This window comes from Schistocerca gregaria, chromosome 2 (genome assembly GCF_023897955.1).
Source record: "Schistocerca gregaria isolate iqSchGreg1 chromosome 2, iqSchGreg1.2, whole genome shotgun sequence".
In the NCBI taxonomy this organism is placed as follows: Eukaryota; Metazoa; Arthropoda; class Insecta; order Orthoptera; family Acrididae; genus Schistocerca; species Schistocerca gregaria.
Window position 1 is genome coordinate 384608560 of NC_064921.1, and position 17284 is coordinate 384625843.

Here is a 17284-nt window from a genome sequence, read left to right on the forward strand (position 1 = left end):
CAAAATACTGACAACCAGAATATGACAAGTGCACAAAATCTGACCTGTCAACAGTGCTGTAACAAAGAAGCTGTGTGAAGTATGCAAACTTTCTTCTGTTTTGGCAACTGACCAATGTATGATGGTATTCAAAGGATGTTCAACACCAATACAATGAATGCCAATGAAACCATTCAAGCGTGGGTACGAAGTGTGGTACATTACGAACTTTGACCTCTACACTGGGAAGAAAGGCAAGGATGATAGGTCTGAATTTTCGTTGGGAGAAGACGTTATGCTTGCCTTAACAAATTCAACTTGTGGCACTTGATTGTTATTCTACAAATTTTCGAGTAATGGAAGAGCTAAAGTATTCCACACGTTATGGTATTGGTACTGTTCGTTCAAACAGGAGGGATCTGCAAGACATGCTGAATAAAAATTCAACACTTAACAAAAGAGAATTTGGATTTGCTGTCAGCTCATGCAATGTAGCAATCAAGTGGCAGGGTAGTAAACAAGGTGTGTACAGAATCAAATTATCACAATTCCAAAAACACAGCAACTGCTTTCAAAACAAATAAAATGGCAGTAAAGTGAAGTATTTTGCACATTGGCTGTGGCTTCACTGAAGTCATGGCATAGGCTGTTTTTCTTTCTATTAGATTTGAGAGTTGTCAGTTCCCACATTATACGGAAGATTCAAAAGACAGAGTCAGACCAACTAACTTTTAGGCTTCATCTGTCATGGCAGCTCCTGTGTGGCCTCTCAAGTTGTAAGTGAATTGGAAGGCCTTGTAACGACAGAAATGCATATCCTCCTATTTCCATCTATTGTTCTATAAATTTTTTCCTTATTTTGTTACCTGAAGATATGGCACTTTTGTGTCTTCATATATTGTAATTGTTTTACAATTTGACTGTTTGTTGTTGTGGTCTTCAGTCCTGAGTCTGGTTTGAAGCAGCTCTCCATGCTACTCTATCCTGTGCAATCCTTTTCATCTCCCAGTACCTACTGCAGCCTACATCCTTCTGAATCTGCTTCGTGTATTCATCTCTTAGTCTCTCTCTACGATTTTTACTCTCCACGCTGCCCTCCAGTACTAAATTGGTGATCCCTTGATGACTCAGAACATGTCTTACCAACCGATCCCTTCCTCTAGTCAAGTTGTGCCACAAACTTCTCTTCTCCCCAATCCTATTCTATACCTCCTCATTAGTTATGCGATCTACCCATCTAATCTTTTGCATTCTTCTGTAGTACCACATTTCGAATGCTTCTATTCTCTTCTTGTCTAAACTATTTGTCGTCCATGTTTCACTTCCATGCATGGCTACACTCCATACAAATACTTTCAGAAGCGCCTTCCTGACACTTAAATTTATCCTCGATGTTAACAGATTTCTCTTCTTCAGAAACGCTTTCCTTGCCATTGCTAGTCTACATTTTATATCCTCCCTACTTCGACCATCATCAGTTATTTTGCTCCCCAAGCAGCAAAACTCCTTTACTACTTTAAGTGTCTCATTTCCTAATCTAATTCCCTCAGCAGCATCCTACTTAATTCGACTACATTCCATTATCCTCGTTTTGCTTTTGTTGATGTTCATCTTATACCCTCCTTTCAAGACACTGTCCATTCCATTCAACTGCTCTTCTAAGTCCTTTGCTGTCTCTGACAGAATTACAATGTCATCGGCGAACCCAAAATTTTTTATTTCTTCTCCATGGACTTTAATACCTACTCTAAATTTTTCTTTTGTTTCCTTCACTGCTTGCTCAATATACAGATTGAATAACATTGGGGAGAGGCCACTACCCTGTCTTGCTGCCTTCCCAACCACTGCTTCCCTTTCATGTCCCTCGATTCTTGTAACTGCCATCTGCTTTCTGTATAAATTTTAAATAGCCTTTCGCTCCCTGTACATCGCCCTTGTATAGACCCTCTATATACTCCTTCCACCTTTCTGCTTTCCCTTCTTTTCTTAGAATTGAGTTTCCATCTGGGCTCTTGACATTCATACAAGTGGTTCTCTTATCTCCAAAGGTCTCTTTAATTTTCCTATAGGCAGTATCTATCTTACTCCTAGTGAGATAAGCCTCTACATCCTTACATTTGTCCTCTAGCCATCCCTGCTTAGCCATTTTGCACTTCCTGTCGATCTCATTTTTAAGACGTTTGTATTTCTTTTTGCCTGCTTCATTTACTGAATTTTTATATTTTCTCCTTTCATCAACTAAATTAAATATTTCTTCTGTTACCCAAGGATTTCTACTACCCTCGTCTTTTTAACTACTTGATCCTCTGCCATCACTACATCATCCCTCGAAGTTACCCATTCTTTTTCTAATGTATTTCTTCCCCCCATTCGTGTCAATTGTTCCCTCATGGTCTTCGTGAAACTCTGTACAACCTCTGGTTTAGTCATTTTAGTCTCTTTAAATTCCAACCTTTTTGCAGTTTCTTCAGTTTTAACCTACAGGTCATAACCAATAGATTGTGGTCAGAGTCCACATCTGCCCCTGGAAATGTCTTACCATTTAAAACCTGGTTCCTAAATCTCTGTCTTACCATTATATATTGTATCTGAAACCTTTCAGTATCTCCAGGGTTCTTCTATGTATACAACCTTCTTTCATGATTCTTCAACCAAGTGTTAGCTACGATTAAGTTATGCCATGTGCAAAATTCTACCACTTGGCTAGCTCTTTCATTTCATATTCCCAACCCATATTCACCTACCACGTTTCCTTCTCTCCCTTTTCCTACTGCTGAATTCCAGTCACCCATGACTATTAAATTTTCGTGTCCTATCACTATCTGAATAACTTCTTTTATTTCTTCGTCATCTGCAGAACTAGTATGCATATAAACGTGTACTACTGTAGTAGGCGTGGGCTTCGTGTCTATCTTGGCCACAATAATGCGTTCTCTTTGCTGTTTGTCGCAGCTTACCCGCACTCCTATTTTTTTATTCATTTTAAACCGACTCCTGCATTACCCCTATTTGATTTTGTATTTAAACACTGTATTCGTCTGAACGAAAGTCTTGTTCCTCCTGCCACCGAACTTCACTAATTCCCACTATATCTAACTTTAGCCTATCCATTTCCCTTTTTAAATTTTCTAACCTACCTGCCCGATTGAGGGATCTGACATTTCACGCTCCGATCGGTAGAATGTCTGTTTTCTTTCTCCTTACAACGACATCCTCTTGAGTAGTTCTCTTTACCCAAGAAGACGCCATCATCGTTTTACCATACAGTAAAGCTGCATGCCCTCAGGAAAAATTACGTCTGTAGTTTCCCCTTGCTTTCAGCCGTTCGCAGTACCAGCACAGCAAGGCCGTTTTGGTTACTGTTACAAGGCCAGATCATTCAATCATCCAGACTGTTGCCCCTGCAACTACTGTAAAGGCTGCTGCCCCTCTTCAGGAACCACAGTTTTTTCTGACCTCTCAACAGATACCCCTCCATTGTAGTTGCACCTATGGTACGGCTATCTGTATCGCTGAGGCACGCAAGCCTCCCCACGAACGGCAAGGTCCATGGTATATACATATTTACAGAAAAAAGAACAATCGGAAATATCAACGACATGACATTTGTCCAAAATTCAGCCACATCTTGGGCATTATCGTTTGGAAGCATAAAATCCTGTATTGAGCAGGTAAGTAGTGCAAGGAACTATTGCCACAGGTGTTCCACACATTCACATCCTCCGATGTGGAACCCCAAACTTAAGGAAAGAACCTACCCTACTGACACCAGTTCTTATACTGTTAAGGGGTTTCCAAACAAACCGCTTCTCATTGTGGGTGGCCGGGAAATGGCAATGAGAACAGGAGTTGCGACACCAAAGTAGAGCTGTACCTACAGCTGAAAACACACACATTACTTGTTGCTATACGTAATAATACAGTTGGAAAATTTTCTGATTCTATTTATATTAACTTGTCAACAAAAATGAGGAGCGAATTATCAACAAAGATGTTGGCTCGTCATGAGAATATACAGATAAGGAACAGTCTATGTTTCTTTGATTGTGAATCCTTGATGAAGGATTCTAATTCCAAAGTTTATAAATGGTGAGATATTCAGATAAGGAACAGTCTATGTTTCTTTGATTGTGAATCCTTGATGAAGGATTCTGATTCCAAAGTTTATAAATGGTGAGATAGTCTTTATGCTTCGTTCAACATTGTTACTATGCATTGAGAATGTCGTAATTTATGAAGTAGTGATTAATTATTAAGAGGATATTGATGAGTACTTGCGGTTCTGTTGAAGTTTATACAGACAATGCTGTAATGATGATGATGATGATGTTATAATGATGGGGTAGTGAGAGATATAGCTGAATATAAAGTAAAGTAAGTCTTTAAGATTATGGCAGATTTATTTATCCTAATGTTTGAAAGAAGAATAGTATTGCTGAAAGTAAGTAAAAAAACTAAGCTGATGGCAAGAAGCTAGTGTAATATCAGCAATACAGTCTGTATGTTTCAAAACTATTTGAACACTTTTGGTATTACGTTCATTAGTGTTGTAACTGCTAATGCAAAGCCTTGTTGTGTGTTGGATGTTACCATTTGTGCATATTAGGTAACTGCTTATTAAAGTTATTTAATATGGAGTACTCTTCAGTATTGCAGTTTACTTGGTATTATCGACATTGTGTCTTAAATGTAATTGCATACGGCATAATAAAAACAACCCTTGTCAATTGTGTTCCTGTTTTCAGCGCAATCCCTGAGATTCACCATTTGTTCTAATCAGATATGCCAGAAACGATCCTCCCTGAGTTACTGCAATTCAAATATGTGATGTTTCTACAAAAACAGTCTTTGTCAAAACGATTTCTGAGAAAAACAGGAATCCTTGTTTGACAAGGGCTGTTTTAGTGTGAAAACAGGCGACTGTGCAACTTCAATCCTCATTGTAGCCTTCGTAGTACTTGTTGAATTATTTCAGTCTACTCCTTAACAAGTGACGGTTCAGTATCTGTGGTTCTGGAATGTATTCTGAAGATAGAGTTCAGTGACCTAAAAATCGGAAGCGTCAAAAAAGAAAGGAGTATGTAATAAAAAAAGGCGAGTAACACATGAATTACATCGGCAATAGGGATCCCGCCAGAAGGCACAAGCTCTTTATTGGTTCATTACTCGGAAATGTAGGCAACATATGGATATAGATATATTTTTTATTTAGTGGGAAGCGCCAGTCGGAATAAAAGTATTGTCATGATACGTTTTCTGTATATATGCTGGTGCACAGCCTGAAAATGTGTATCTGAAAGGTAATTCTTTTTTGCCTATTGATCAAGATTTCTCCTTAATTTCACACAAGATACAGAACAGGGTAACAGAAGTACCTGATGATTGGGACACAGTCATTACCACTTCTCCAAAATATCCAACACTTTTCCTCATCTATAAAGTAGACCAGGTAATTATATTCAACATGAAAGAAGCTCTTGACCTCTGGTTCAAACCTTCTGAGGAAAAGCAGCTATACTGAAAGAGCTAAGGGTGTATGAAAATGAGACATCCACGAGCTACGTTTCTGTGCAGGGCAGTTATACAGGACCTTGGCTTACAGTTGCACTTAAAGGCAATGTGAAGCATCCACATGAGTTGACTTGCAGTTAGATATACAACAACGTACTCTATATTAAGAAGTCGAAAGCTCGAGATCTCAAGGCTCTTTTTCCTCATTTGAGGAACGGTAGCGAAAACTTTTTTTGAAAATGCTAATTACTTGTGGATAGGAAGAAGATAGGCCAAACTAGGATATGACTGAATCTGACGACAGTAGTGGATAGGACACAGAACGTCTATTTTATCAATTCCTTATATCTTGAATGAAACTGAATCTCTTGTTCAGAAAAAAATTTATACATATGAGTTTCCCAATGCATAATTAAGGCAGCTACCGAGTCATCCCTTTATACTCCCAGCGACCTTTTTTGACTAAAACCCCCTATGTCACTGAGGACTGCAATTGGAAAGAAAAATATTACTTCCTCTGAATGGTAAGCTAGTACAGTCTCATAAAATGATTTAGAGTTCCCAACAAGCTACATAAAAAATATAATTGACAGGAAGATGCCGTGCATCTATTTAGAACGCTTTTTTGCTCTGAATAATACAGGTTTTGAGAACCGCCATTTTTCCTATGAGGTCTTTAACTTTCGTATTTTCAGAATAATTTTGGCACTTTAATTACTGAAGCGGCTGATATGTAATGTATGTGTTTTGAACTCTTGATATATCAGCTTTTTGCTTTTGATGCATTGGATGTCTTTGTTTATCATACGGTATATGCTCAGTCTGTAAAATTTATTCTTTAGATCCCTGTATATTATCAGTTGTAGAACCCTAACTTCTGCATATGGTATCGCTACTTTCAAAAGTAAGTCAATGATATTAATTGTACCAATAATTGAACAGTCAAATATTTAAAATAAACTAGAGTAAATAAATATGACAACTCTAATATACACGATGATGAATTGGATCAGAATCATGGAATAGGTGCCATTTAAATTTCAAGTATGGAAGTAAATCGACTTGGGACAGTCAATTTTACCCAAATTTTCATATGTACTCCAGTAATAAGATTCCAAATTAACAGTTACTTGCATCACTGTTGTTAATTTAGTCTAACATCTTAAAAAGAACTGTAAATTTAAGAAATTTTCATCATCTATCTGTGTTACACATTAGATATTTCACAAACAGTACAGTTTAGAATTATCAGATAAATTTAGGTGGATCAGAAAGCACACATTTTAAAAGTTCGTTTTGTATTTGTAAATAACTATTTCAGAAAACATATTACCATATTTCCCAAACTGCACATGGAATAGTTTCAACATGCTAATGTCAGAGTTTTAATCAAATTTGATGCATGCAAAATTCATTGCCAGTTGTCATGAAACAGGTTAATGATACTCTCATTGTCCAGTGAAGAACACACTGTACTCATAAGAAAAATAACCCAATAAAATTTCTAAATCAATAAGATGTTTTCGTCTTTGTTTATAATGTGGATACAATTTACGTAACATTCACATACTGTCAACATAAAATAAATGTATAAAATCTATTTTCACTCATCATGTTATTTCAAAATTGACATGCAGATCTTATGTCTATTTGTGCACTTAGATAGTCAGCTATTATTATCATTATTATTATTATTATTATTCCGTTACCACCATTATATTTTGTTGCTGATTCCCAAAAATATTTCGAATAAACTGAAAATGAGTTTTAATGTGAAAGCTATTCTGTTACAATATTAACATAGGATCATTTTAATAACTTTAGGATTAAGGTACTTGGAGGGAAGAGGTGCTATTATGGCGGAAATATTGTTGTAGAACACCATAATTATTGATTGTACTATGAGAGGAAGCATATAGAATGTGATAACAAAATGAGGAAGGTAGAAGTGAAAGCCTGCATCATTTCATTTAGATGACATACGCAGAGAATCCTCAAAACTGATAATAATGTTGAGAGCAGGATTAACATCTCATCAGACTAAAAGTATTCCAACAACTATATCAAGGTGTAATGGAAGGAAAACAGAAGTTAGTAAGGAAAAGCTTATAAATAATGTCAATCTAAAATGAAAGGACATTTCTAATAATTCCCTTTTATTTGTTGTCAACACTTGACAAAAACTGCAGCAAAAGAAATCAGAGAATATATGTATGAGATTCCCTATGTAGAATAAAACTAAATCCCTATGTAGAATAATACTAAATCATAGATTTTGGCTTAGTAAATTAAGAGGTTGGTTTATCTTGTAGCTAGTGCCCACAGGGACACGTCAAACCTACCAGTTACATATTGGCTCTCGGAATAGCACAACACTTTTGTAGATTCGATTTATATGCTAATACACATAGGTGTTCCCAGAACACCTGAAGATAGATGTTGACTGTGGGTAGTGTATCACGGACACTTTAACTGTTCAGAGATGTCACTACACCCGCCCAAAGATGTAACCGACCATGCATGACCAGAGTCTTTTAGATGGAGGGGTCCGACAGCGGAGCAGTTCCAGTCATTCCACCAGGAAGGAGGTACACGGCTCGTGTTGTCTGTAGGTCAACCCAGACGATCAAACCGCGGTTGGATCGCTTCCGCATTGTTACTTTGGCCAGGAAGTTCTCTCAACAAGGGAAGTGTCCAGCTGTCGTGCAATCACAGGATGTCGTGTTATTGCTCAAACTGTGTGCAATAGGCTGCATGATGAGCAACTTCACTCCAACATCCATGGCGAGGTCAATTTTTGCAACCATGACACCATGCAGCGCTCTACAGAAGGGACCACTCAGGATTGGCATCACGTTCTCTTCGCCGATGATTGTCGCTTATGCCTTCAACCAGTCAATCGTTGGAGACGTGTTTGCAGGCCATCAGGTCAGGCTGAATGCCTTAGACACACTGTCCAGCGAGTGCAGCGAGGCGGAGGTTCCCTGCTAGTTTGGAGTGGCATTATGTGGGGCTGACATACGCCACTGGTGGTTATGGAAGGCGCCGTAACGGCTGTACGATACGTGATTACCATCTCCCTATCGATAGCGCAACTATATCGGCAGCGTTTTGGCGAGGCATTCGTCTTCATGAACCACAATTCGCGCCTCCATCGTGCAGATACTGTGAATGACTTCCTTCACGATAACGACATAAGTCGACTAGAGTGGCCAACATGTTCTCCAGACACCAACCCTATTGAACATGCCAGGGATAGATTGAAAAGGGTTGTTTATGGGTGACGTGGCCCACTAAACACTCTGAGGTCTTTACGCGGAATAGCAGTTGGGGAGTGAGACAATCTGGACCAACAGGTACCGGTGTGTATAGCAATCAGGGTCACCACCTTTGAAGGTATCGCTGTACGGTGGAAAACACATGCAGTGTGTCGTTTTCATGAGCAAAAAACAGGGCTGAAATGATGTTTAAGTTGATTTCCGTTCTAATTTTCTGTACAGGTTCCGCAAATCTCGGAACCGAGGTCATGAAAAACTTATTTTGATGTGTGTATGTCCTTGGTACTAAGGTCACCTTTAAATTTATCTTGTAGAGGAGTTTCTGCTAGTCAGTTCCAGCTAATAATCTGCTTTACCGTGCTCTGCTCCTCTTCCCTGAAGATCGAGTGAATTAGCTGTAAAAAGTACTCATCTCTCCTCAAACAACGCAAATAATTCATAAACAGAGATTGACCTTTTCAACCATATATTTCAAATGAACCATTAATACAATGTACTTTACAATGAGTGCCAGGCTCATCCTTCTTCCTGGTCTTTATGTAATAGAGTAATTCCAATATACGAGTATTACATTTCGCACAAAGTTCATTGCGAATGCAGTTCCTTTAGCTATTCCTTGACAGTCCACAATTACACATTCAATCACCAGTTTGGACGACGTCTGTTCACCAGTCATGAGTAAGGGACGAACAACTCTTGACTGTATCCTTGCCTCTGCATAAATAGAAGCCTAGCGACAGTGTTTTGCCCCACTTTAGCTTGATTAACTTAAAATAATAGTTTTTCTCTGTATAGTCATTTGAGTATCCTCCTTTACTCGAACAGCTTAAGAGTATACCACGGCATTTCCTAACGACATGTCATGTTACAGTACAGGCTACAGCACAATAAATGTTTAACAAAATATGCCATGTTGTAGAAAATTTTTATTTTTTTGATGTAATGGAATTATGATCAGTAAAAGTGAAGGAAAACGCACCATACCTTCATACAAGTACTAGCTGTTTAACATCTCGCACATCACATGAAATTAAAAACAAGAAATAAGCATTATTTAATAGATTTTATTTCGCACGTTGTTTTTTTGTCTCAAACGATTCCTATGTTTTTATTCCCCTAATTATTCCTTATTTAATCAATTCTACCGGCCATAGAAATGGTGGCATTACAAGATGCTTTGCATTTCAGAGCGGGCACAGTGTTGTCGCAAGTCTCCTTAGAGAGCAAACCAGCAAGTCTAAAAGACTCAAATCGGTACAGCTCAGCTGAAGCGAAATAGGAAAGAAGACAGCAGCTATTATTTACGATATGACGAAGTCTCATGTTTTCTTATGTGAAACCATTTTCCACTTGCTCATGGTCACAACCAGTTCATTCTGGTTACTGGTCTCTGATGGAATTAATAGATAAGACCAGGTACGACAGTCCAACCATAAGAGAGGTAGGGGCCATATGTGAGCTAGAACCATTGTGTCGCCGGCCGGTGTGGCCGAGCGGTTCGAGGGGCTACAGTCTGGAACCGCGCGACCGCTACAGTCGCAAGCTCGAATCCTGCGTCGGGCATGGATGTGTGTGATGTCCTTAGGTTAGTTAGGTTTAAGTAGTTCTACGTTCTAGGTAACTGATGACCTCAGATGTTAAGTCCCATAGTGCTCAGAGCCATTTGAACCATTTGAACCATCCCGTCGTACACTATCTGTCCCCCATGCAATACACGAACGCCGACAACCTGTCACCTCTACCGTTGGACCCTGGTAACAAGTTCGATCAGCAAGAGGCGCTCTATATTCTGTTCAATGAAACTTTTTATGCAATTTAGATACGTAAATCTGCTCTCTGCTGTACTAACGCCACTGAAAATCTAGTGTTGTCTACTAAGAATAATTAGTGTTTTATAGTACTGTCTCTCCCCTTCACCCCCTCCCTGCCCTCCTGTAATGGCGACGCAGTCAGTTCTTTTAATAATTAGGACTAATTAACCGCCAATTAATAGTCAATAGCTAACGGAACTACAGTTTTATTGCTTACACCAAATGTCATAGTGATTCCTTTATTTTAAAACTTTAGACATTCATTGTAACTGTCGATAATCCGCTTTACATAAATGCTATACTTTGTAAATTTTTGAATTGCATTTTAGAGGAGAGTACTGAAAACTAATTATTTCCTCTGGTTGCAAAGAGCTGAAAGCTCGTAGACCGAAGAATACTTATAAATTTCCTAGTGAAATATACATGCATCGTACTCTGTTGAAAATACGAAAACAAGCTTTTCGGACCATCGATTACTGCCAATTACAGAAAACGTTGTAAAGGACGAAATGTAGTCGTGACTAAATGAAAAACATAGACAATCGATCGCACAAGGTAGGAGTTCATACTTTATGTAGTCTTGCAACACTTAACTAAATTAAATAATTCTCTTTAACTCCCATGCATTACCACCCTCATTCATAAGTTACTCTGGAATTACTTGTTTGCGACGGAGTGCTTGTTATATTACTTAACTTGATTGCGAACTACGGAAGAGGAAATCTGAAAGCACATTTGAGGTCCGTCCTAGTGCATAGGATACGCAGAACGATGGCAGAGATGGAGAGGTTCGAATTGAAGGATATATTACTTAGGTCTGGAACATCGACAGAATTCATGACAGATGCAAAATTCTATGTAACTATCACACCGCTGTACAAACTATGGAAGATCATAGGGCTGTTTCCGTTGTACGGTACGACGAATGCTCTGAAAAATACGAACACCAGGAAGAAGATCCTGATGACAAGTTGGCCATCATTGTGTTTCCTAATCTCAGTTATTTTATTTGTGACAAAGGTCTACGTACAAAGTACAGTTTATCCAGAATTCACAGTCACATTTGTGACAGATGGTTTAGCGAAGTACATTTCAAAGGTCAAAGTGGTCTTTCTCTATGGGAAAGTTTTCATTGAGAAATACGCGCAACTACAGGAGTTTATGAAAGCGCTAAGACATGCTGATAAATACTTAAGTGTGGCTCGCACGGAAGGTAGGAAAGTACTAAGTGTGATCCTGACTGTAGTATCGGTCTTTCTGTTGAGTGGGGTGTATTTTGCAGCGATTGTGGTCGGATATTTCCATTTGTACCCTGGCTATCTAAGAATTGTGGAGCATATTGTGTATTCCACGTTTACGCTGTTAGGGTTGAGTGTGTCTTCTCTCCTGATCTGTCTGGACCTCGAGCTGTGGGTGAGGCACAAAATTCTGAACGAGCGCATAAGGAAAACCGTGCTGGCCCAGATGGAGGAGATTGAGGGCCGGCTGGTACTCGCGTGGGGTGAGGGAAGGGAGGACTGGGAGCTGGCGACGCGGCGTCTTCGGATGGCGCACCTGTCGCTGCACAAGGCCGCGGAGATGCTGCAGGCACACACGGGACTCACAGCACTGCTGGAGGTGGCTGGCGCCTTCTTCGGGGCCGTCTACAGCGGCTACGAGCTGGTGCTGCAGTTCGTTGTCCGGCCTTCCACTGGGTCGCAGGTACTCTTCAACAGGTCTGTGTCAGTGGCAACATAACACCGTAGCGCTTCAAATTTCACCACCTGTTATGCAGTGTAGCAGGGATAAGGTATCATTCAGTTTGTTGGTCACTTGAGGATACACGGCGATGTGAATTTCACTAAACAGAACAGCTAAATCTGGCAGCAACAATGGGTATAACACAGCCAGGCATTAAACCTAACGGATCTCTGATGACATATGAGTGTGCGATTCCATACTGCTTCCACATTGCCCCAGAGTGCAGAAACCACAGTAGCAGGTGGTGTGCCGGTCTTCCAGAAATACATCACCAGTGCTTTCTATGGTTGATAGATCTGGAGAACACGCCAACTAGGTCAACAGTTGAAAAACCTTTGTATCAATCTACATCATGGTAGCATGGTCAACATCTGACGTTGTGAGATCTTGTTAATAGCACAGAGCTCTCCGCAATGGGTCATAGACATTGGGCTTATAATGTAAATATTGTAACGGTGCTGTCCAAGTTATAGGCTATGTGAACTAGAGCTAATCGTGGAGTTTCCCAACGAATTCCCACACCATCATGCCAAGCACTGTAATTGATATCGAGGATATAGAGGATGAGAAATTCAGTGCATACAGATTCCACATCAGGCAGAAACAATGTATATAACCTAGCCACATATTGAGTTGAAATTAACCCACCTGGCTGGCCGTGCGATCTAACGTACGGCTTTCCGGACTTGGAAGGAGCGCCTGGTCCCCGGCACGAATCTGCCCGGCAGATTTGTGTCGAGGTCTGGTGAACTGGCCAGTCTGTGGATGGTTTTTACGCTGTTTTCCATCTGCCTCGGCGAATGCGCACTGGTTCCCCTTATTCCGCCTCAGTTACACTATGTCTCTCCACGTACGCGTACACCACCATTACCCTATCACGCAAACATAGGGGTTACACTCGTCTGGTGTGAGACGTTCCCTGGGGGGTCCACAGGGGGCCAAACCATACAATAACTCTGGGTTCGGTGTCGGGCGGCGGAGGGGTGAAGTGGACTGCGGTAGTCGTCGGGAGGTTGTGGACCACTGCGGCTGCGGCGGGGACGGAGCCTCTCCATCGTTTTTAGGTCCCCAGTCAACATACAATACAATGCAATACACGTTGAAATTAGCTTGGATGATCACAAATTGTCATTCAACGTCACTTCAGATATATTCCACAGTTTATCCTCCATAGTGAGTGGCCAGTGGTTTTGCTCTGGTCTCTGGGCAACCATGATCAGTTGTATACAGTGGCTCAGAGTTCTGGAATACATGCTGGTCGTGGCACCCTTCTTTATTGATGTAGGTCATGACAGTGTAGGTAACATGCTATCTTACCTTAATTTATTGAAAGACAACGTCATGTAGAAGTCGAAGATAGGGTACAGCCACCATCTGTAAAACGCTGAAAATGTAAATGCTGCTCTCGCAATTTCTGGCTATACGAACCAGACATGATCGTTTTGGGTAGCTAATTTCACCCCATATTTTTATGCTAAGTGCTGGGCCCACAAGTACCAATTTACACAGAGCTTTGATTACAAATGTGGGTACACCAAATGTGGCTGCTTCACCTTTATGCCAGAATTCACTAACTGTAGTGACAACATTCACTCTCTCGGTGACCCATGGCCAGATGTTTTAATTGGTGAGAGATTAAGCAAAAGTGCTGACCAGCTCAGAGTTCGAAAACGAGGTGAGGTGCTTCAGCACAGGACGTCTAACATGCGGTACTGCAGCATGTCGTCGAAAGGTAAAGTCAAAATATGTTAATTCAAATTACTGTTCTGTGAAGTAGAAGCTATTGTGTTGGGTAGCCAGTGGAATCCCAACCATCACGCCAGGTACTCTACCCATCTGATGCACAATACAGTCAGGCATTTTTCGATCACCTTGAAGCCTCGACACATGACATGAATACATTCACCATGATGGCGCATGCTGATGTCAAAAGACGCTCTAGTGCCACTACTGTATCGACTGTTGTTATCAAGTGCCGACTGTTAGCGAGCATTTATCTGTACCACGTCATAATTGTCGTTGTGTTGATAAGCTCCATACCTTGACACGACACAGTTTGCATATGTGTTTGTCTTTATGCAAACAAGTCCGTTTCGTAACTCAATGTAGTTGACGTGGGTCTACAATAGGGCATGGACTAGCAAACAGTTTGTTAGTCCTCTTGACCACTAGGCAACGAGCCGAGAGGCCCCTGAGATCTTGCATGAAGTATGCCCCTCCTCAACTGACCTATTCCACACTCAAGTGAAAGTCGTGGTACATCGCCCAGAGCGAGGAGCAGTAGCACTGAATAATCATCCACAGTCTTGTCGTTCACAATCCTGCCAATGTTGGGTTTTGACACATGCTGATAGATGTTTCTCCTTCATATATTAGGCATAACACGATCTCTTCAAGAACAGTCAATACTGAAATACGAATTCTGAATGAGTAACTCGCTGCAAATGTTTTCCCTCCTTACAGAATGTAGTTGTCGTTAATCCTACCAACTTAGTGTGGTTGTGTTGAAAGACTAACCACTTGCATACCTAGTATACTGCATGCCTATTTGTCGTTTGTTCTATGCCACCTCCTTCTTTACAGTTTTAATAGCCAATGTATATTTATTTGTTGCGTATATAATTTTAATTCGCTTGACAGACACCATTTGCATCAGCTGTACTATCATTCTCAATGGAGAGAAATTTTCGCCTGTAAAAGTAGCTGCAGGCATACGTCTATGAATATTAATAGGACCATTATTGTTGACAATATACATAAATGACCTAGTGAGCAATGTCGGAGGCCTCTAAAGGCTGATTGTGGATAATGATATTGTCTAGGAGATTGTCGTTTTGTCCGTCCTTTGAGCATCCATCGTAAGTGTGAAATTTCACTTACAGTATCCACTCTTAGCGATGTGCAGCGAATGAGACAAATTAAGTGACTTACTTCCCAGCAGGAGCACAGAAGCGGTAGTAGCTACAGTGCCAAGTTAGTCTCAGTAAGGATTAACAGCCTTCCTTTAACTTACCACATCGGGATTAATTTATCACTTCTACAAAGTCAGTAGTTTAAAAGAGCTAGAGCTCTTATACAACTTTCAGACAACTGGACTGGAAAATTATAAAATGCCACTACAGGCAGTTCACACGTCAGCCCCACCGGCTTCCCAACTTCTTTCATAGACTACCTCCATGTCATCATGAAATATGTGGGAAATCACTAACAAAGGTGTTGGACTGCATACACGGACGCTTCGTCCCGCAGTTGGATTTTATTTGACTACGCACATACTCATTTTCTGGTTTTACGTCAATATTGAATCGCTGATTGAAGTTTAAGCAAGCCGTAAATGACAATTTAGCACTACTTTATTTTTAAATTGATGAAATTCATCAATAAAATTATTTGTCCAACCTTCTAAATTTTTACTCTGACTAATTATATAGTTACCGATCTTCTAAAACGTATTCTTTTCAATTTCATTCAGATGTTCTGTCATATTACTATAATTATCTGTCAAGGAATTAACCCTTACCGATACCATATCACACCGTTCCGATAAATTACCAAAATTTTCTTGCAATTTATCTATGCAATCAGTAATTTTAATTTCCTGTTTTTCTTGTATAGTTAATCTAGACCCGACATCTTTCAATTTATTATCCACTTTGACATTTTGATCGACAAATCTAGCTTCAACATTCTCTATCCAGTTATCTAATTAACCTGCTGTCTAGCTAATTCAGAAAATTTACTATTGAATGATGCTTGCTGTTCTGAAAATTTAATAGCTTGCCGTTCAACTACTTCAGAAGTTTTACTATTCAAGTTCGCTTGCAGTACTGCTTGCTGTTCAGCTAATTCAGAAAATTTACTTATGGAAGGCGCTTGCTGTTCTGAAAATTTAATGTCTAATTTTACGTGTACTTCAGCAAATGTTTCACCGAACATATTCAATTTTGATAACATTACACTGAGTATTTCTACACTTCCGGAGCTGTTCGGTGCGACATTCATTCTATATTCGCGATCTATTCCCTCTCTAACATCAGAATTATTATATGGTAATTCTACGACGTTATCTTCTGTTCTAAGCCCCGATACACTCGGTATCGCTTCTTTATCTGGTTCCGTAAACGTTTCACCTCCTACATTGACAATATTTCTCTTCCTTCTTCCTGTTTTGACAAATCACTAATCTCCTCCCTTGATTCGGGTATTTTCTTATTTATATCAGTACGCAGTCTCAAGTTTCTTTTAGGCATTATGATAACTACAGAACACAAGCACAGTGAAATCTCAGTTATAGATACGGTACAAAGTCTACTCTATGATACTCAAAGGATCACTTATTTGGTGGATTGCTTACTTTTCTCTTATCATGGCGTGGGTGTGATCACTGCCGCGTTCTCCGACGCGCTGCGTCGTTCTGCATTTAGCTCACTCGAAGTCGTGGAGCGTTAGCTGCATTGTTGAGAAGAAACGTCGGACGGTGTGACGTCCGGCGTCGTTGAATTCAGTTCAGTGAGCAAACAACGTGTAGCTGTTGTCCACAAATACCACGTCGTCTTCTCAACGATCCGACTAGCGTCGTCTTCTCGATGAGGCGTCGACTGGCGTCGTTAGGCGCTGTGTTGACTCCCTGATGAGGCGTCGACTGGCGTCGTTAGGCGCTGTGTTGACTCCCTGATGAGGCGTCGACTGGCGTCGTTAGGCTCTGTGTTGACTCCCTGATGAGGCGTCGACTGGCGTCGTTAGGCGCTGTGTTGACTCCCTGATGAGGCGTCGACTGGCGTCGTTAGGCGCTGTGTTGACTCCCTGATGAGGCGTCGATTGGCGTCGTTAGGCGCTGTGTTGACTCCCTGATGAGGCGTCGACTGGCGTCGTTAGGCGCTGTGTTGACTCCCTGATGAGGCGTCGACTGGCGTCGTTAGGAGCTATGTTGACTCCCTGATGAGGCGTCGACTGGCGTCGTCGAGC

The 17284-nt window shown here is 40.5% G+C and overlaps 1 protein-coding gene across 1 annotated transcript in view; it reads left to right on the top strand.

Annotated features, from left to right (window-relative positions):
• Positions 1-12043: 12043 nt before the first annotated feature.
• LOC126335791 (uncharacterized) overlaps positions 12044-17284 on the top strand; it is a 43254-nt gene continuing 38013 nt past the window's right edge. The window contains exon 1 of the mRNA XM_049999255.1: positions 12044-12294. Coding sequence (XP_049855212.1) covers positions 12044-12294 — 251 coding nt within the window. The remainder of the gene's footprint in view (positions 12295-17284) is intronic.